Below are 21513 nucleotides of genomic sequence, written 5' to 3'. Positions count from 1 at the left end.
TCAAGTTTTCTGTCTATCTTAAATAATGGGACAGGATTTTACGTATGAGACTACATGTCTGTTTCCCGCCCTGCTATGTTTTTTCCCTTCACCCTTACTGTGACATCTAATTATAGCTTTCCATTTAGAGATTTATTCTAAGCAGTCACACATTATGGGGGAGACGTAAGGAAAGGAATGAACAATGAATGGATGGCTGGTTGAAGAAACGAATGAATAAAGGAAGCTTTTGCCTTACGATGCTAAATAAATAAGATAATCATTAAGTTAGGTAAGCAACTGAATTCTTGGACCACTCAAGGAAACCTGACGCTTGCTTATTTTGATGTACTATTTTCATTAGTAATTAAGACATTGCCTTAAAAAGGTGGGGGGGGTGTTCAGGCACCTTTAATGCACTCAGTGACAAACAGAGACTTTCCAACTGGGACAACTCCTTCGGCACATAGGACCCACTGAAAGAGTCCTGGCAGAGGCACCTCGATTACATCCCTTCTCTGTAGTCTGATGTTACTAATGAGAGTTCCAAACCCTTTCCTTAGACTTCAAAAACAAAAACTCAACCATTTATGAGAGGGGAGGTGAGCCAATGTTTTTAGATTATAATGTGGCTGCACATGTATTTTCTGCCTCGTAGGCTGACAGCAAACTGCAAACCCTATCCTGATTTGGAAGGGTGTCATTCCTCCATCTGGGGGAGCCTCCATTATGCTGCTGTTGGGATCCAGATTTTTTTTTTTTTTGTCCAGATGAGTTATTTCATAGGATTTGAAATTCTGCTTCCCTATACAAGCAAAATCTCTGGAGCTCACCCTCCCTGGCAGAAGGTCAGAACACGGAGAGCTCAGCTATCTGGAAGAAAATGCTTGAAGGGAAAGGAAAGCGCCACTCTTCAAAGCAACTTGCTGCTCTTCCTGGATACCTGCTCGATTGGTATAGATTGGACGTTAGAGCAATTTGGCTCCAGAGGCACCCAGGTTTTTGTATCGTCCACTAAAGAATGTGCTACAGTCAAGGAAAGTAATGACAGTCAAGTCATAAAGGTGAAGTTTTGTTGTTGCTTTGAGGATGTTTTCATGTTGTCAGAAACATTTTAGTTGCGTAGTTTATGTCGGGTTTCTCTCTTTAGAATAGAGGCTCTTTGGGCAGGAAATGTGCGCAGTGGCTCTCCTTAGTGATGGGCCTCCCTGATGTCAAGTATTAACAGCAACAACAAGAGGACAGCTGCAAATAAATTTTTTACTGTCATGTATGAGCTGGACATGCTGGAAGAGATTTTATTTCACCTAAGAAAGAGACAAAGGTCAAACTGCTACTAGATCTTCAGAACACAAGGTCACTGACAAGAGACCAACTTAAAAAAATTCTGTGCTATTAACCAGCTAAACAGAACACAGCCACTCACATGGTTGTCTCGTTTGTGCCAAGACACCTACGGGAAAATCCAGCCCCTTTCATCAAATTCAGTTCAGAACACCCAGCACCACTCTGTACTTTGCATCTTCTGTGTCAAACTCTATTTTCAATCCTTTATGTCAAATTTAAATTCATGGCAACTGTATTCTGATCTTGTTAGAATCCCCAATTCACCCTGGACCCCAAATCCATTCCACAAATCCATTCCACAAGACAAAGACACACACACACACACAACCCTAAGAGCACACATATTTGTACTTGATTTGCACTTACTTAGCTAACAGCCAAGAGTTTTGAATGACTGCCTGGTGGCCAGAGCTTCAACAAGTTTTCAGATAAGCACCTGCTGAAAACAAGAGTATTGTGCAATTGGGTCATCACCCCTCAGGTGAAGAAATCATACCCACACAGCTCTTGTTTGGGATGAAAATAGACCCTCAAATGTTCTGCAGTATTTCCCCCTGTTACTGAAGCTTAAAATGCTATCAATCTTAAGTGAGCTGAACAAATTCATGTGAGTGATGAAAAATGGCCAAGTTTGACTCTGAATGCACAGATCTGTTGTGTCCCCCAAAATGAGGTCTTGATTAGGCAGAAAGCCCACAAAAACACCCTATCAATAACTTATAATCTGATACGATATCAAAAAGAAAAGAAATCTCTCAGTGTTATCACTGAAAAAACATTCCAGGTGGCCCTCAGATACAAACTGACCTCTCTTCTGGAAATCATCCTTGCCTGGCTGTCCATATATGCATAAAAGGATATCGTTTTTAAAAGCTCATTTTCTCCCTAATAATTGTCTGTTCTTAAAAAGCTATCAGCAGGTGCACCTCATTTCAAAAGCCTCTTGTCCTTCATAATACAATATTCATCACGATTACATAGTATGAAATAAAAAGCAGCAAAACATAAGCGAGGATAGTTCAATTAAAAGCAACATAATCTCTGCAGCAAAAAAAAAAAAAAGAAAAAGAAAAAGAAAGAAAGAAAGAAAGAAAAAAAATGGCTCTGTAGCTAAAATCAGGTTCCAATGAAAGAAAAAAGGGAATGTATTTCCACATATTTTTAATTATATAGAATTTCCTCAAACATGATTTTTCATAATATATTCCATTAAGTTAACATCACATTTGAAGAAAGAGCATTTTCCGATTTCATTTTAAGCCTGATTTTGAGCAATTACAGTGTCATTGTTCCGCGGTAGAAAGGTTGAATTCATTTACTGTGTGGTTATGCTAGTTATGATTGATGTCTCTTCTCCAAATGATAAACCAATCACCCCAATGATGTAATGTCATTTTAAGAGTGCCATAATCACATTTCTCTCAAACTAGAAGCTCTGATGAGTTCTAATAAAGATTTATGGTAGATTAAAGGCCTTCATAATATCAACAATGGATTGCTCATTTGATGAGAGATTTGATTAGGTAATTTTTTTGAAAAAGAATACGAGTTTACCAAATATATCAGGCCTGGCTTTGAAGAAGGGCATGGGCCATGATAAGTAGCAGTCCATCATTCCATCTTCAGAATGAATCATCTTCAGTGTGTTTGGGACGTCCTCTCTAATTGTAGGGGTTGAGGCCAGTGGTGGCATATTCTCATGGGTGAAGCCAAAACCCAATCTCATCAAGGTACACTCTTGGCATGGGAAGCTCTGTTCTGCCTTTGATGGGATATATTAATGATCACCATGACTGGCCAGTTCAGAAGATAACTCCAAAGCCATTGGTTCAAGAGCAATTAATTTCGGCAATTGTCTCTCCTTGGGACACGGGTCATTAACCCTTGGTGTGGCCCGCTCCTGTGTTCGTGTATTTTGTGAACCTTTCACCAACAAGGCAAATCAAAATAAGGCATGATTATTGCTGAGCTGAGGGGTAATTCTACCTAAGATCTAGAGACTGGGAGCTGAGGCAGGAGCCGCAAAATCCTCAAAGGTGGGCAGAACCTTGTGACCAGTCTCTTTGCTCGGGGCGAGGGAAAACCACGATGAGAACTCGGGCTTCAGAGGTAGGATTTATTGTGGTACCATGCGATCAGGTTGTTAAATTCAAGTGGAGTGGCACATGCAGAGGGTTAGAGGAGAGGTCACCCCCCGCCCCGGAACACTTCAGACTTGGCAAGGCATTCGGTATTCATGTCAAGGGAATGCATTTTAATCACAAAATCATCTAAACAAGCAAGGAAAAAAAAGTCAGAAGCCAACCATCAAAAACCAAGAGATCTGAAATGCACACAAATTGGGCACGTGAGGGTGTCGAGGGTCACTCGGCTATGACCAGAATTGTAGTAATACAAAATTCAATATTCCATTGTCTCTCTGCACTTCACCTTTGAGACCTGCAAGCTCTCATGTGCAGCAGTGGGCAAATTCCTCCCACGAAAGGAGGCGCAAGCCCTGGTATGATAAGCAAAACCTCGCCAGTAACTGTGACCTTCAATAAATGTATCCTGGAGCCATAATGCCACAAAGCGACAGGCGCGTTTCACCTGATGCTCCCCACACCACCTTCTCCCCAGGCCTCGATTCAGGGCTGTCATTTTGCCAGAGACTCGAGACTGTCACACAGACAACAGCACGCATTCAGACGCCACAGTTTCCTTACCACTGCTGGAGGCTTGCTGGGGCCCTGAGCATGCTCTGAGCAGGTATGAATTGGGGGAGAACTCCTCATCAGGGTTGGTGTCCATGATTTGATGGGAAGTGTTGCTGTCTAGCAATGGCATCTGGCAGCTAACTGGTGGAGGATTATGGGAGCTAGGCAGCTGAGCAGATGGGAGGAGGCTAGACGAGGATGTAGGTGGAATGGGACGACCTGGGAAAGAGGACAGAGGGGTCAAAGGTCAGCAATGAGTGTCATGAGAGCATCCAGAGAAAGTTACATTGAAACCACCTCACCATATAAATATCCAAAAAATAAAAAAAGAAAGAAAGAAATACTCCAGATGAATTTTTTTTCAAGTGGTTTGATGTTTCTCCAAATGTCCAAATTCATCCTGCAGGTAGCTGTGTGTCTCACAAAAGGGGCATGCATGGAAATATCCTTCTAGACAGCTGGAATGCAACCCGTCAGGAAAACATCCATTTCTTTCTGTCTTCCCTACCACAGTCCTACTATAATTCCGCATCGTCTCTCGCTGGACCATCTTCTCGCCCATCTCCCTGCTTCTCCTCTTGCCAGACACCCACCTACTCCCCACCGTCCCCATCCCTTCTCCACAGCAGCCAGAATAATATTTTCAAGACAGAAATCAGGTCTCATCTCTCTCCTGCTTGGCACCCTCCAACGGTTTCCCGCTACATGTGGAAGGAAACTGAAACAGCTTTTGATGACTCCTTATGACCATGTTCTGCGTCCTCTGACACCAACTGCCTCTCCTCTCTTCCCCAACAGTGGCCTTACCACTCTCCACTCAGCCCCATGTTCCCCAGCCAACATGGCTGTCTTTCCCTCTCTTGCTTCAGCATGAAACACCCTTCTGTCTTCTGAGTCTTTCTGCTTCCCATTTCCTCTGTGGAATATTCTCCGCACCCACTGCCTCACTGATACAAGCCTGCCCCTTCTCTTGAAACTTTTCCTGTTTGCCTTTTTCCAAATTTCTCGCCCATGCATTCCACACTTTTAGTCTGTTTACAGTCCTTACTATGATCTGAAGGTGGACATCTGTCTACATGAATCCCCCCGGTGCCCTCAATTTTCCTGAGGAATAGCACCTGTTGAATGAATGAGCAAATGAACAAGATAGACTCTAACCAAATTAATTCATTTAGGGTAGAAGTAGAAAGGGCCACATATGTGCATCCTAAAGAATTGGCCAATCCCCCCATTCTCCTGACCACCATTTTGTTTTCATTTTTGTCCTGTTTTGCAGATCATGGGGGAATTTCTACAAAGCACAGCTGCTCTGTGCCACGAGGAGGAGCAGCCAGCTTGACAGGTGGTGAGCAGTAACTTGGAACTGCCCTTTATTCAAAAAGTTCTCCTTCTACACCGAAGGCTGCTGCAACCTCTCTCTCACATGGCGGGGAGCTCCTGGCAGCCACGCTGCTAAGTGAAGATAATTGCTGTGTGTACTTTCACCTGATTCATCCTTATGTGTTGGGGTCCTTGCGATTGCTTGCCTGCTGGTGTGTTCATTTGGGAAGCTCAGAAAAATGAGCCAAGAGTAGCAGCCCACGGGATATGCTCAAAAAGCTGGAGGTGTGGAAAGAAGGGTAAGGTGTTGAGAAAGCAAACTCAAGAATCGGTTAGAGTTTCAACTCAGGCAGGAAGTGTCAGAGTCAGAAGAAATGTGTTTTCCTGCTTTTCAATGTCCTATATATGCAAATACGTTTTCAGGCACTCAGATGGATGCTATTTCTTGTTGCCACTTTTATACCTGTCTTTCCTGATCTATTCCTCGGTGCATTAAATGTTACGGATTGATCAATTTACTTCAATAAAATGGGAGTGCATCTTACGTATACTCTGCCAGACCTTGAGAAGACAAAAATGAGCAAGGCATCACTGATGCCCTCAGAGAGCTCACAGTCAAGTGGGGGAGGCAGACAGGTTAAGTGCATCATTTCAGTAGCAGGTAATAAAGAGGAGAGTGGCATGTGGACACATGGTGCTGTGGAGGCAGGAAGAAGGACATGTGGTCCAGCCTGGCCAGGCAGAGGTAAGGGTGGACAATGCAACAAAGATGCCTGGAGAAGTTGACGCCCGAGCAGTTTTTGAGAGAAAAGGAAATGGACTTCTGGTAAGAGGAAACTCGCCAGACAATAGGACAGAGCCACCAAGCACTAGTCTGTTACTTTTTGGAGAGTGGGAGTTTTGGAAAGAGACGGGGAATAAGAGACTCCTACGGCTTAAGTGTTCGGGGCTCCTGTCCAGTAACACAACTGAAGCATCATCCCTGAAATAGACCAATGGATAAATGGAATTTGGCTTGAAACATTCAACTTACATCTAACAGTTTGGGAGCCATGTAAGGCACGATGTTTTTGCCAAACGCTCCAGCAAAAGTAGCCTGAACGCGTCAGAGCTTCATCGGAATCGGGGCTCACACTTAATCCATGTTTCTCCCATAACTCTCCCTCTACGAACTGTCATCACGGTTACTATTTTAACTGCTCTTGAATTTGGGCAATGACTATCTGTCACTTTATGTATAATATCTCTACGAGGTTAGAATTATTATAATCCCCATTTTGTAAATGAGGACACCGAGGCACGGAGCAGTAAAATTGCCTAGTTAGCAAGTGATTGGAGCGGGAGTCACGCTCAGGTTTGTGGGTTCCAAAATCCACCCTCTCACCAGTCCACGCAGTGTTTGCCCTAACAGCATGGTGGGGGTCGGGGAAGAGGAAGACATACAAGGAGAGGGGCGGGCTGATTTACACATCATGTTTCGTTTCTCATCTCCCAGTCCCAAGGTACTCTCAAGATTTCAAGTAAGAAACATTTCTTTGAATAAATGGTTATTTATAGCAGCTGTCATCTGGCAGAGTTCAAAGCTTTTCTTGTAATTTTGTTATGAAGTTCAAAAGTGGCTTCTTCACAGCAGCATTACCCTGTGCCTTCTTCAAGGCCCCGGAACATAGAGGTGTCCTGACCAGGGCCCTGGGAAGTCTGTGTTGACGTCCACTTAGCAGCAAGGCTCTGGTAGGAACAGATTCTAACTCACAATCAATAGGCTTTAATGTTTGTATTATGGAGGCCTATCTGGAAATGCATGTCGAAGACCAAGAATGGCCAGAAGCTGGTTTTTAAATTCCTTTGAGTGACTGAGGTGGAACTGGAGTTCAAGTGCAATTTTCCAGGAGCCCGATATGATAGTTGCTGTGAAATCACTCTTTACATGAACTTTTTGAAATTTTGTTCAGCACGAATTCATTTCGTAGAGTACAGACAGAACTGCTTTTTAATTCATACAAATACAGACAATGGGAGAGCAGGCGTACCACAAGGAAAGCGCTGGGGTTACCTCAGTATACAGAAATACACGTCGCACAATTGTCTGATTGCTGTGATTCCCCTGGTCTCTTGAAATCCAAGGTCTGGGAGCTCCTTCAGCTCCTCGAGGGTCCTTACTGTTACTTGGGAATTTTCTCAGTCCCTAGATCTGCCCCCAATCAAATTGTATGCTGCTCTCTGTTTGCTATGTCATTTGCTAATTTGGTTCACTTATGCTACATTTTTTCCCCCGACTATTCCAACTGACAGAGACCATCTGTACAGACACAAACAGGTTCCAGAGTATAGGGGAAAAAGTTGGAACTTATACAGGCTCACTTTATAGACCATGATTTCTTACTAAAACACCTGGTGTGGGATGGGCATGTAACCAGCGGCTCTGCACTTACCTGCTTCCTACTTTATGTACTACAGAGGCTCCCTGACCCCCAAACTATTTTTGAAGTTCCACTTTGAATGTGTTAAGAGTCTCTAGCAAATAAAGGGAAAACCATTTTTAATTAATCTGTTAAAAAAGCAAGAGGAAACATGCAAAGGCAGCAATATGTCATTCATTAAACTCATATGGTCTTGTGTATGTGTGGGTGTGTATGTGTGGGTCTTTTCCAAGATCCCCATGTAAATCAAAGTCTAACTAATTATCTGTGTGACTGGGTTCCCCCACAACCTTGAAAATGGAGACTAATTTAGATTTTACTAATTTATCTTTTTCCAAATGAGTAAGATTTGGGGATATTTCAGCTCATGAAATATTTCTGATTAAAAGACTTACAGCTGGACAAAGCAGTTCCCTAGCTAACTCTGATAGATGGGTAGTGGCTGTTTGGAAAACTATATAGAGAAGGATTCTGGGGTGCTCTGGGTTTAGTGGAAAATGTTGTGATCAGTTAGAAAAATCACAGACCAGGAGTGGGGGCAAGGCAGCAGAGGCCAAGATCTTATTTGCCAGCCTTGCTCCCGGCCTTCATGCTCAACAATTTCAGCCATACCAAAAAACTTCATTCTACACCATCCGTGGTTGAAGTCACATTGTTCTAATTCCCATTGTCTCAATTACAGCCCCATTTTTCTCCTTAATCTGATCTGGATCCAACTCTAGTTCTCTAAGAATGGGCCATAATCTCCTTCCCATCCCCAAAGCATTAATGTTAGCTATGAAATTGCTGCTCTGCCCAAATCTTGGTAAGACATTCACTAATTTATGATAGGCAGCAAACTCACGGATCAATGCCCAAACTTAACTTAAAACAACTGGTTCCTATTTCATTCAAAAGATTAATGGCAAGCAGATATTAAAATGTTCTGTGTAGACAATGCATAATTGATCTAGGTAGTGACAGGGTGTCAGGATTTTTGGTGGAGGAGAGAGATATGTTCAGGAGATGGTAAAAAGTAAACCAAAAACCAAAAACAAACAAACAAAAAACCCCAAACCCACCCAAACACCAAAACAAAGCAAACCTGGCCACCAACAACCCCGTACCAGGAATCATCAAATCCAAAATAATAATTTCAATGACCATATTACTGCTTATAAATGAGATCTTGCTTTGTGTTCAAAACTGAGCAAAAATTTTATGTATACTGTGCTCTTTTAGCACCCACAACTTTTTTTTCTGAACAAAGTATTATTACCATCCCCATTTACAGATGAAGAAACTGAAGGTTGGTTGGTCTAACTTTCCTATCATTTCACTGGTAGCAAGCAGCAGAACTGGCTGGATTTGAATTCAGGAATTCTGACTCCAAAACTAAGCCTTGAATGGTTCATTCTATGATTTTCACACCAGACAAGAATGATTGCTACAAAATGATTGAGATGTAAAATCCAATCCCATGGGTCTCTTTCTGGAATGTACCATGGAGGTTATCTTAGGAGAATCAAGGCTCCTCCTAGAAACAGACATAGTGAAAACTCTCAAACAAGTGATTTGTGAGGAGAGAACGCAATTCTCAAACCAGAAACTGGAATTCCTCTGCGGCTTTGTAAGTTCAAGAATTTAATAAAAACAGCTTTTGTGGAGATGCCTGGGTAGTTCTATTGGTTAAATGGCCAACTCTTGATTTCAGCTCAGGCAGTGATCTTGGGGCTGTGAGTTCGAGCCCCGTGTCAAGTCTCACGCTGGGTGTAGAACTTGCTTAAGATTCTCTCTCTCCTTCTGCCCCTCCCCACCTTACACTCTCCTTCTCTCTCTCTCTCTCAAAATAAAAAATTAAAAAAAAAAAAGCTTTTGTGTTAAAGTTGAGTATTGCAAAACAACAGTATTAACGTAGGCAAAACCATTAGTTAGCGAATTCAAACAATTGTCCTAATGATATTCCCCTATACTTTATTCAGATACCTGACTAGTCATTTTTCTCCCCAGATGCTTGGGGTTTGTGAAGCCCCTATTTTTGATGGGGTTAAAAAAAAAACAAGGTGCCCTGGAATGGTGGTGGGGGAGGGATGAGGTAGCTGGGTGATGGCCATAGGGGAGGGTATGTACTACAGTGAGTGCTGTGAATTGTGTAAGACTGATGAATCACAGACCTGCACTCCTGAAACAGAGAATACATTATATGTTAATAAAAAAACCAAGGTACCTATATGTGTAAATAGAAATAATGTCAATATCTGAGATATTACCTTCCTCTTGTTTGTAATCAATGCATTATTTTTAGAAATATGGGCCGACTTGCTTTTGAGTTCAGTGAGAAGCTTCTTCAGGAAATGCATCAGATTTTTGAAGTGTTCTGCACATGGGTTTGTGGAGGGCTGTGTGGCAGAACATTCTTCAAGGTAGGATGGGCGTCAGTGGAGCACTGGGGTGTGGCAGCCAAGGTTACTGCCACAAAAGGAACAAGGTTCCCTGAAAATTTTGCTGGATTCCCTGCCTCCAGCTGAAGGGACATGGATGAAGTCACTGTACATCTGTTCAGCTTATATATTGTGCTAAGTATCTGGCTCAGGGATTTTATTTCTGCCCCTTCCATAACTCTCACAACACTGTCCAGAGACTCAGGGATGTGAATCACACACCCAAGGGTCAGGACCAAGATGGGCACTCCAGTCTGTGAACTGCCAACACTACAATGGGCTGTTCCTAAGCCTGGCGTTGCCCCCCACTGAAATCCACCTGTAAATCTGCCCCTTCACCCAGTTAATCCTGTTCTTAATTTTTGCCCTGCCCCAGTTGAAACCCTGCACTCCAATGGATGCGATCACCTGTCTTTTACAAATGCTTGTTTCTGCCCTCATGTGTGCAGTATTTCTCTGCTCTCTGCAACCCATCCCTAACCTCTTGGCCTAATTGTTTCTGTCCCCCAAAGCCCCAGTGAGGACCAGAGAGGCACAGACTTTGAAGCCGGGCTGACGGAGCTCTGCTGCTTGCTGGGTGAGTCTGAAGGCCCTTCTTCACTCTTCTGGGCCCGTCTGCTAATAACAACGCTGACTTCCCATGTTGTTGTAAATGCTGGAGAGAATACGTATCAGGCCCCTTGGAATTGTGTTTGGCACATGGTAGGTGCAAGGGCCCGGATGGAGCTAGTGGGACTCGCAGTTTATTGTTTCTGTCTCGTTCGCAAGCACCTGCTGCGTATGCCTGGCTGGGCCGTAGTTAGGAAGGCTCTGAGGCTCTGGGACATGCTGAGTTTGGAACTATGCAGCCGTCCAACCACTCAAGGGGAGAGGCTGCCTGAGAAGTGAGTCAACAGGGAGGCAAGCGGAAATGTGATAAGAAGGGGGAGACATCCCTGATGGCATCAGTAGGGTACCTGGAATGAGCCAGGCCTGAAACATAAGCCAGTAAGCTTTTCAATATATGAACTAATTTATTCTCTATCCTACCTTCATTTTGTTGTTGTTGTTTTGTTCTTTAAGCCAGCTGGAGTTGATTTTTGTCACTTAGAACCAAATGCGTTCTGCCTAAGACTTATCATCAAGCCCAAGTGAGAAAATGACTTGGCCAGTGCCACACGGTTATTTAGTAGAACGGAAAATGGATTCCAGATTTTCTGTCTCCAGTATTATAAGAATTTCATGTTCTGTAAGCTGATTCCCTTCCTTTTAAATCATGAGAAATCAAGCATGTGGTGTCCCAGAGAAACCACTTATGGTGGAAGGTATCTAGATTTAAAAGAATATGGTGGGCGCTAGAGAGGAGAGGAGAGATACAGGCAGGGAGCTGACTACTGGGTACCCATCAGGCATGTGCTACAGCAGCTGTTTGTCCTCAGCACTGGGGAGAAACTCAGATCACCTTCCAGCTGACCCTGGGCCTTACATACACCACACTGATCTTGGGGTAGGTGAGAGGGATTCAATTTCTTATCTACATCTTACTTTTTTTTTTTTTAAGATTTTATTTATTTATTTGACAGACAGAGATCACAAGTAGGCAGAGAGGCAGGCAGAGAGAGAGAGAGAGGAGGAAGCAGGCTCCCCGCAGAGCAGAGAGCCCGATGTAGGGCTCGATCCCAGGACCCTGGGATCATGACCTGAGCCAAAGGCAGAAGCTTTAACCCACTGAGCCTCCCAGGCGCCCCTACATCTTACATTTTTAAAAAAGAACAGAGTCGGTAGTTTCAATTATAATCATAGAACTCAATAAGACCACAATGAATATAGCATCTTAAAATGAAAATACATGCATATGTACATTCATATCTTGTACTGTTATCACATCATACATATTCCCTGCAGCCTCCTTATATTTAGTGCTGATGTTAGGTTGGATCAGTCATTCTTAACAGGTGACAATTTTACTCCCCAGGGGACACTCAGCAATGTCTAGTAACATTGTGATTGTCACAGTTTGTTGGGGAGCGGGGAGAGGGTGCTACTAGCCTTTAGCGGGTAGAGACCAGAGACAGTGCTAGACATCTTACAATGCAGAGAATAGTTTTCCACAACAGAGAATTTCCAGGCCCAAATGTCAGCAGGCTGAGGTCGAGCAACCCTGGGTCTGCTGGAGTGATGGCTTTAGATTAGCATACTTTATGATACATGGCCCATCTTTAAGCTCTTTTTTCCACTTGATAAGGATTGGACAGATACTAGAAGTGAAAAATTTGATTCAGTCAGCTCCTTTCCCCCACCCAAGAAAAGTTCAAGCAAATAAGCTTCCACTGTCATTGGGAAATTTCTGTTAGAGGGCAGGAAAATTTCCTCAGGCGGAGTCTAAGTCATCACTGAGGGAAGTTACAACACGCCTTTCTGTGGAGCTAGGCGAGACCTGTTTGTTGAGAGTTGGGCTGTCTTCACAGAGGCAAGAGAGCCAGGGGAGAATGTTCCGACTCAGTTGTAGCTTACTGAACCTCACCTGAGGAATTTTCATGAGGACCCATCGTGTCTTGTCAATGAGGCGGTATCAACCTAACTCGTTCCATATCACCTGGTTTGAAGTTTTTATTTTTACAGAAGACCTAATTGCCCTCTTCACTCACACTTCACTGAACTCAGTAAAGCCCAGCTAAGCATTTCCTGGAAACAGAGTGTTTTCAGATGGCCCTGACAAAGCCATCCTGATGGCCCACAGCTATTATACATGATTTATTGGAAGAGTGGAAGCTGCTGGCCTCGCCACAGGGAGAAGGCCTCTCTCAGGAGCGCTAGCATGGACTGCCCTCACAGTGTGGGACCCCATGCATGTGGGTGTTGTCAGTACATCTAGCAACTTGCATGTTTACATGTCACATCTTCCTGAAAGCATTGCACTTTGGAAGGTGTCAAATATAGATCAGGCTAGAGATGGAGGGTAGAGTTTATTTTTTGAATTAATATGATTTCTATAATTTTCTAATGCCAGACCTTTCATATTCATGAGGCGAAATGCAGTGAATCTGTGTAGCTTCCCCTTTTGAGGACACAAATCCATTCTACCTGCAGTGACATAACTGTCCACCAAAAGGTAACGAACCTTCAAATACCTTCTGACCAGAAATTCCCAGTTGCTTGATATATACACCCGAATTACATCACCCAATAACATGCCACTGTTATTCTGGTGACGTGTGGGTGTCTAGATCAGTGCTGTCCAAGAGAACTTTCTGTGATGGGTGGCATGATCTATGTCTACCATGTTTAATACATGTAGCTATTGAGCCTGGAATGTAGAACTGAATTTCCAATGAATTTAGGTTTAGATAACCACAGCCATATATGGCTAGCGGCCACTGCATTGGGCAGTACAGTCTACATTATGGCTCTAGCTTCCCCGTTATTCCTATCCTCTACTGCCATGTGTCTCCCCTCTAAGAGCCAACATATTTTTGAATGTGCAAATTTGCTCACATCATGCTTCTTCTCTCAAGTTTCATAAGACAACCCACTGCCTACATAATAAGGTTCCAATTCTTGGATGACAATCATCTCTTGCCAGACCTCCCCATTCCTTATACTCCAACCACATCAAAGCTACTATACTACTGAATATCTATCTTGCCCTCCTCACATCCTTCCCTGTACGTGGTAGGTATTCCCTTCTCATAGGCATCACCTTCCTCCTGAACACCTCCTTAAAAACTCAGCTCAAAAATAACCTTTTTGTAAGTCTTTCCCGATCACCCTACCCAGAGCTACCCAGGACAAACTTTTATCATTGTACAGTTGACTCTTGAGGAGCTGACACTACACATGGTAAAAAATCCACATATTTTGGCGGGGGGGGGGGGATGGAGAGAGGGAGAAGGAGAGAGAGAATCTTAAGCAGGCTCCATGCTGGGTATGGAGACTGATGTGGGGCTCAATTTCACGACCCTGAGATCACGGCCTGAGCTGAAATCAAATGTTAGAAGCTTAACTGATTGAGCCACCCAGGCACCTCAGAAATTCACAAATAACTTTTGACTTAATGACTTATAACTTAATTAACAATAGCCTACTGTGGACCAGAAGCCTTACCAATAATATAAGCAGTCAATTACACATATCTTGTGTGTTATACGTATTATATACTATATCCTTATAATAAAGTAAGCTACAGAAAAAAATGTTAAGAAAATCAAAAGAGAAAATTTACAGTACTGAACTGTATTTTTTGAAAACAATCTATGCATAATTGGACCTGTGCAGTTCAAATCCATGTTGCTGAAGTGTACACTGTAGTTGTAATATGTTAGCCTATTTGTCTAAATGTCTGGCTCACTCATGAGACTGTGAGTGACCAGGGAGAAAGTGTGGATTATATACCTTTGTATCCTAGCACCCAGACCAGAGCTTGAATGCAATAAAAGAGCAGTATGATGCGTTGATTACAACAGTTCACTCCACAAATACTTATTAAATATATATCAAATGCACACGGCGTTGGTTTCATTATGGGAGGTTTTGTCTGCTGCTCTTAGGTATTAGGTGTCTCTCAATGTGTAAGTATTTTGTTGAAAAGAAGGGATTCTGATTTTAAATGTATGTTTTCCTCTTTTAATCAAGTGGCTAGAGTATTAGGTTATGAGTTCAGCTGATGCTCAAATGAAGACTTAGCAGTCTGTGACATACATGGAGGAAAAACTTACTGTTAAGATTATCTTATTCAGAAACAATAGGTCAGTCTCGAAGGTACACCTCTCTAGATAATTTTCCAGAGTGGTGGTGTGCCTGTACTTTTTGGCTCAGCTATTGAGCTTAGAACCTAATCCCTGTGTAAGATTTGACCCCACTCTAACCATAAAGCTTCCCACCTAGGGAACTGATGGGGAGATGTGACCCAACATCACCTAAGAACACAAGGTCAGAATGCTGAACTGTGTGGACGCTATAGTCTCTTATGGAGTTGTCTGTCTGAGCTGAGTAACATGCAAAAGATATGTTGGATGATTCCTTTGCCTACCTGGAATCTACACTACACTCTCGAAAGAGCTTAGATAAGGGTAGGGAAGTTGTTACAGAAAGATTTAAGGAAACTGTATGTTCATGCTAAAATTTAATTTTCAAAGGGTGTTGGAAAACCTCCCCCATGACACATGGAATCTAGCTTACTTTCATGTTCATTTGTCGGGTTCATGGTATATGGAAATAACAATATCCACTCACTAAGATTTACTGCGTTCTCATGCGCTAGGAATTACTTCTAAGTCCTTTACATGTATTATTCTATTTAATCTTCTAACAACTCTTTGAGATAGGTAATATTAACCTCACTTGAAAGAAGGTAAGACTGAATTAAGAGGAGATAGGTTGGCTGGGAGAAAGAATTTAAGTCCAGGCATTCTGGTTCTAAAGCTTGTATCACAAGCACAGAAAATGACAACGGACTTGAACTTTTGTAATGATGAAGTACCAGTCACTGATGACAATATGGTTGGCATGGGAACCCAGCTAAAATCCAAGTCTTGCCTCTGCCACAGATCTGCTGGGGAACTTTAGGCAAGTCACTTAACTCTTCCGTGCTCGAATGTTTGATAAGCAGAATGTGTATAATTAGAATCACAGATTATTATAAACATTAAATGATACATTACATAAATATTCTGAAGTAAAGGGTAAGTATTATCTCCATCTATTAGAAGGGTATGAGGTTGTTGTCCTAGTTCCCCTCCAGGACATTTTGAGAATTAATTAAAAACATGTATGAACATACATTGCAAATGGTGAAGTGTTCTGCAAAGAGTAATTGGGTTTTTTTTTCCCCCCATTACTGGAAGATTTCCTTTTCAAAGGCTTTGTCTGCACAGAGCAAACAGTTTTCAAATGCAAGTCTGTGTTTTGCTATGTGCCTAAGAGACCATGAAGATAAAACATGGGCTCTATGCAGCGGATACTTAGACAATTTCATCTCTCTGTTGCCTATGCTCACAGGACCCCACCCCATTTCTCATTGATTGGTCCTTGATAAGATGCTACAGAAGAGATACAGGGGGAGTCTAACCACGGAAAACCAACAGGAAGACTGAAGAGCTCCCCATCAAAGATTTAGAAGTGTTGAAACCAGGATGGACAATGTAAACTAGACTGGCACTAGGTCTAGCTTTTCAGGCCATGAATGTCATACATATTAGTTTATTCCTTCTCTGAGCAGTCATTTGAAAGTCATTGCCTTGTATTGAACAACAAAAATCCCTACTAGCCATATATTGGAGCACTAGAGTTAAGAATCCAGGGCTCCTTATTGTGGCTACTAGATGCTAGCTACATGTGTGACTTAGACCAAACTGCTTACCCTCACCAGGCCTCGGTTAGCATATGCAATGTTACTGCACTAACACACAATAGCACGTAGTACTTTTAAGAAATGTGATGATGTAGGGGCGCCTGGGTGGCTCAGTGGGTTAAAGCCTGTGCCTTTGGCTCAGGTCATGATCTCAGGGTCCTGGGATCGAGCCCCACATCGGGCTCTCTGCTTGGTGGGGAGCCTGCTTCCCCCCTACCTCTGCCTGCCTCCTGCCTACTTGTGATCTCTCTCTCTGTGACAAATAAATTTAAAAAAAAAAAAAGAAAGAAAAAGAAATGTGATGATGTAGTTTCACATCCTTTCCTATGCATGAAGGTATTCTCTTCTTCCTGACAATCTCAACTTCTTCTGAACATCTCCTTAAAGGTGGTCAGGCTTTTGGGTCTTTCATGATCACCCCACCCACTGGTACCCAGGACATACTTCTATTGTTGTCCTAGTAATAGGTCAGCCACATCAAACCCAAACTGAGTCTGTGTTCCAGTGGAAGAGACTAGTGTTCACTAAAATTTTTTGAGCATTCACAATGTTCTAGGTGGTATGCTTAGCACACTTCTTGATTTGCAATTTATGTAATCCTTCCAATAATACTGGAAAGTACTATTATTATCCCCATTTTACAGATGAGGAAACTGAGGCTCATAGAAATCAAGGGGTTTGACCAAGTTCACACAGCAAGTAACAGACAAAGCCAAGATACTAATTCAGATCTCTATGATTAGACACACATAGTTATTGCAACATTAGAGATGTCAAAACAGAAGGGTGGGTGATTCTAGCTAGGATAAGCTGGCAAGGCAGATTAGAAGTAGCAATGTGGGGTAACACAACAATCAGTAGGGAGCTCTCCTTCAGCTCTAAAAAGTCCACAATTTCAAAATATCTTTCTGCCTGCATAGCAAGTATGGAGATCAATAATTGGGTCAAGACCACAGGTGAGGTAGTATCCTAGCAGGAATTCACATCCTGACTCACACTTTCCCCATCTTCTCCAAGCCTGGCTTCCTTTCCTCATGAAGGTCAGAATAAATCTTGAAATATATCTCTTCAGTCCCTGCAAAGGCAGTATTTGCATGGGACTGATCTCTGAAGGCTCACTTAGTACAACCTTCAGGGAAAACTATACATTAATACAGACAGCTGGAGACATGAAAAAAGGGGGGGGCCTTAGAGGGAGTAAGATGCTTCCTCTTGGAAGCATTAAGGGAGAAAAGAAGGAGAATTAACCCCACCACAGGGAGCATGATCATCTTGCCTACCAAGTACACCAGCCTCTCTGCTACTCAGCCTCAGGACTGGATGCAGAGCAACAGATTTGGGTCTGAAATAGCATAGTGCTGTGCAGGGGCTGAGAAGATGTAGAAGAAGAGAGGTTTCAGAGAGTTTCCTCAAGTCCCAGGCAGTCCAGGGGCCAGTCAGATGACAAAGGTATATTAGTTCAGCTCATGAGAAGCTGTTTTGTGTGTTCGCACGTGTACACATGCGTACACACACCCATTCTTAAATTGACTAGAGTCAGCAAAATTAATACGCACCCACAGGGCCCTGTTGGCGAAGTCTCTATTTTTATAAATAATGCCTTTCTCGCCTTTTACAAGCCTGTTTGAAGACCTGCAGTGCATCCTGGCTACAATTCAAAGCCCATCTAATGAAAGCACCTCCACTGTCAGCAATGTTAATGTCACTTTAAAGAGTGTGAAATGTTGCTAAATGTGTCAGGAAACAATTAGATAACATAAGAGGCATGTTTTCTCAGTGCACAGAGAAATATATTATGCAGGCGGGAGATAAACGCAAACTTTTCTGAGCTCCAGCATATTCAGCACTCTCCCTCCCTTTCTCTTTTTAATCCAACAGAGAAATTGTTTGGCAAAAGTAAGCCCTGTTTCAAATACTTGGAGAAGGGAGAAAGGCCTGCTTTGCCTCTGACTGCTGTCGCTTGAGCCCTGTGCTATCAGGCTCAGCGAGATACAGTCTTCCACTCAAATTAAATGTGTGCCCTCCTAATTAGCATTATAAATATAGGTTTCTCTGAGCCAGAGTTGATAAAATTATAGTGTTGGGCTGGAAAGGAACCGGCAGCTCTCCCATGCCAACACAATGGCTGTAGCATTCGTACTGTTAGAACAATACCCCCAGAGTCTGCCCCCATCTTCAGAGGTCAGTCTGGGGAAGGAAGGTAAATGCCAAGTGGGCTGACAGTAGGACAGCAGCAGGGCCCAGATGCAATCTGTTCTTTGTATGTGTTGGTGTAGTGTTTGGCTCCTAAGCTCTGGGGAGAATGGTTCTTACTCCAAAGCTTCTTTGTAGAGTTTTGTCATCTCAGCCACTTGTGGGATTCTAGATGAGAAGGGGAAACCTGAAGATAATGGATTATCCTGAGTCTCTATCCAGAACTGCTCTCCATGGTTCTGAAACATCACCACACACTAAGAACTGGTTTCTTTCCTCCCAAACCTGGAGAAATGGATGCCCAAATTCTTGGGGGAAATTTAAATTAGATGAGGGAATCCATGGAGAAGAGAAAAAACAAGAGAGTAAATAAAGAGAGACAAGGGCAGGGACTCTGGAATGGGCATAGCCACTGAGTGATTGTCAGGGTTGGTAAAAGAAGGAAATGATTTGTTTTGACACTATTTTCAAATAATCATAGTTGCTAAGAAAGAAATCACTGCCGACTAGAGCTGAAATGCTCAAAGACTTAAGGTAAGTGAAGAGTTTGCATGTTAGATGATGCAATGATGTGCAATTTGGGACATGAACAAACAAGTCTGCGTGGGCAACCAGCAAACCCCAGCATGGCGGAAGTGATGTGATTGAAGTTGACATATGCAAGAATTTTCAAGCTTTTTCTCTCCTTATGAAAACTTGCCACATTGCACAGATGAAAAAAAAAACAAAGACAATTGTGGCTAATAGTTTCCGTTTGTTTTACAAAATGTATAATTCTGCAATGTCAGTAAGTCTTAGAAGCTGGGAGTAGGGTTAACTTGCTTCTCATCCCCCTTGCTATTTTGCTATCTCTTGCTGCTCTTTTTTCATGAGATTAGTAAAATTCATAGAATAATCTGGACTAAAGTCAAAGAAAGCTTTGGCTAAAGATCATTGAATGCTAGCTATCTAAGGAATCTCAGATAATATCTAGACCAAGCATTTCACTCTACTGATGATAAAATTATGGCTCGGGGAGAGAAAGTGCCTTTTCCCACACTACATGGTGAATTAGTAATCTGAGTCAAAGGTTTTGTCCACTGAACTACACTCCCCTTATTAATACTCAAGTTGAAGGACAAATAGAAGACCCAAAGTTCAAGTTTGGATAGAGAAAATCTGATTTCCCAGCCAACCATATTTATGGGCTATAATCCTACACATCTAATGCAAGATGCGTAAAACAGTTACCACCCCCAAATAAAGCCCAGCATATAATGTTACATTCCTCTTTTCCAAAGTATATTCTTTAGAACACTGAGTTTTCTCAGTATGTAAACATGTGTCCCAGGAAAGAAGGGTTTCATGACCAGTTTGTGCAAGATGAGATAGTAAGAGAAGCATAAGAAAGTGAGTTCCACTATAGTCTATGCTCCGGTGATCACATCTGGATTAGCTGATCTATTCCAGCCTAGGTTTACACTACCTTAGAGAACCATGTTGAGAAACTAGATTTACTCAAGGGTGGAAATTCAGACTGATATTTGCACTAGATATCATCTAATAGGTTATAGGCCTAAAGGTCTTCAGCCTTGAGAAGAGTTAAGGAAAGTTTTAATAATCCTCAAATAATTGAGCCATGACCCATAGTAGAAGAAATGGACTTTTATGAATTGGCTCAAATGTCAGTTCCAGGAATGATAAAATTTAATGGAGGCAGATTCAGGTCAGTATCTACTGCATTCATCTATGCCTATACAAAATATGTAATAAATTTCACCTACTATTGCGGTTCCTTAGGCTTGTGGTTTATCATTCTTCCTAGAGTGTCATCCACTCTTTCACTCATTCAGTGCAGGTTTATTGAATAACTACTACATCACCAGATTGTCTTTCAGGCTAGGACACTGCTCTAGGTGACTACTAAGTCTGCACTATTAGTGTTGTTCTTAATTTTCCCATCTCCCAGAGCACCTAACAAAGTATTTGCTCATAGAAAGTGTTTCATAAATATCCAATGACAAAAATGGCTAAGAGTGCAAAGAGCTTTCTAACAACAGTTGCTGAGTAACATCAGAACATATCCTTGTCGGTAATAAAGTTCCCATCACAGAGATTATACAAGTTCTTCCTGAGTAGCACCCATCATCAAAACCAGAGAGACTGTTTTGGCATTCAGTGAGAGGAATGATTATAGGTCCTTTAAATTCAGCTCCAGCTCTAAATCCCTATAAATCTCTGAGCATTCTTGTCACTGTCCCTAGGAGTAAAGGAGACACAGGATCATTTCGAAGCTATCTCAAAAGTAAGCAGTCTACTCAGAGAATCTCCCTGCCCTAACAGAAGTTGGAAACACATTTGTCTTCCTGCCTTCTGCATATCTGAAAAATTTTAGCTTCCCAACTGAAAAGTGAGATCCATATAGATTCATGCCTCCTTAGAGGAGTTAAGTTTATTTAAAGGAAACATGTCACTGTGTTGAAGCTTAAGCTCAAATTAATTATAACAAGTGTAATATTTGGCCAACCTTAGTCTCATGTTTCAACATTCCTGCTTGATCAGTTTCCAGGACTAAATGAAAGCCTATAACGATTTGCAATGTAATCATACTTTTTACGTTTACGGCTGCTTTCATCTGTGGATCTCAAAGCATGGTCCAAACAGTAATTAATGTTCACCTGGGAGGTAAGGGTGTATTTGCTCTGCTCATTTGGCAAAGTGGGTGTAGGATGGAGTGACTGCTCAATGTCCAGACAAAAAGTGAAATGGCGGGCTCCTTCTTTAAACCTAGTTTTCTCTATGATCCAGTAAACGAGTCACATTTGTTTAAG

General features: G+C 42.3%; 1 protein-coding gene across 9 annotated transcripts in view; it reads right to left on the bottom strand.

Moving 5' to 3' along the window:
• TENM2 (teneurin transmembrane protein 2) overlaps nt 1-21513 on the bottom strand; it is a 1307492-nt gene that overhangs the window by 371204 nt on the left and 914775 nt on the right. For 7 of the 9 annotated variants that reach the window (XM_047731060.1, XM_047731061.1, XM_047731063.1 and 4 more), the window contains one exon: nt 4032-4241. The exons of the other annotated variants lie outside the window; for them this stretch is intronic. In XM_047731060.1, coding sequence (XP_047587016.1) covers nt 4032-4241 — 210 coding nt within the window. The remainder of the gene's footprint in view (nt 1-4031; nt 4242-21513) is intronic. 9 annotated transcript variants of the gene reach the window in all.

The sequence above is a fragment of the Lutra lutra genome, chromosome 5 (assembly GCF_902655055.1).
Source record: "Lutra lutra chromosome 5, mLutLut1.2, whole genome shotgun sequence".
Classification (NCBI taxonomy): Eukaryota; Metazoa; Chordata; class Mammalia; order Carnivora; family Mustelidae; genus Lutra; species Lutra lutra.
Note: the sequence above shows the minus strand (reverse complement) of the source record. Positions and strands in the feature narration are given on the sequence as shown.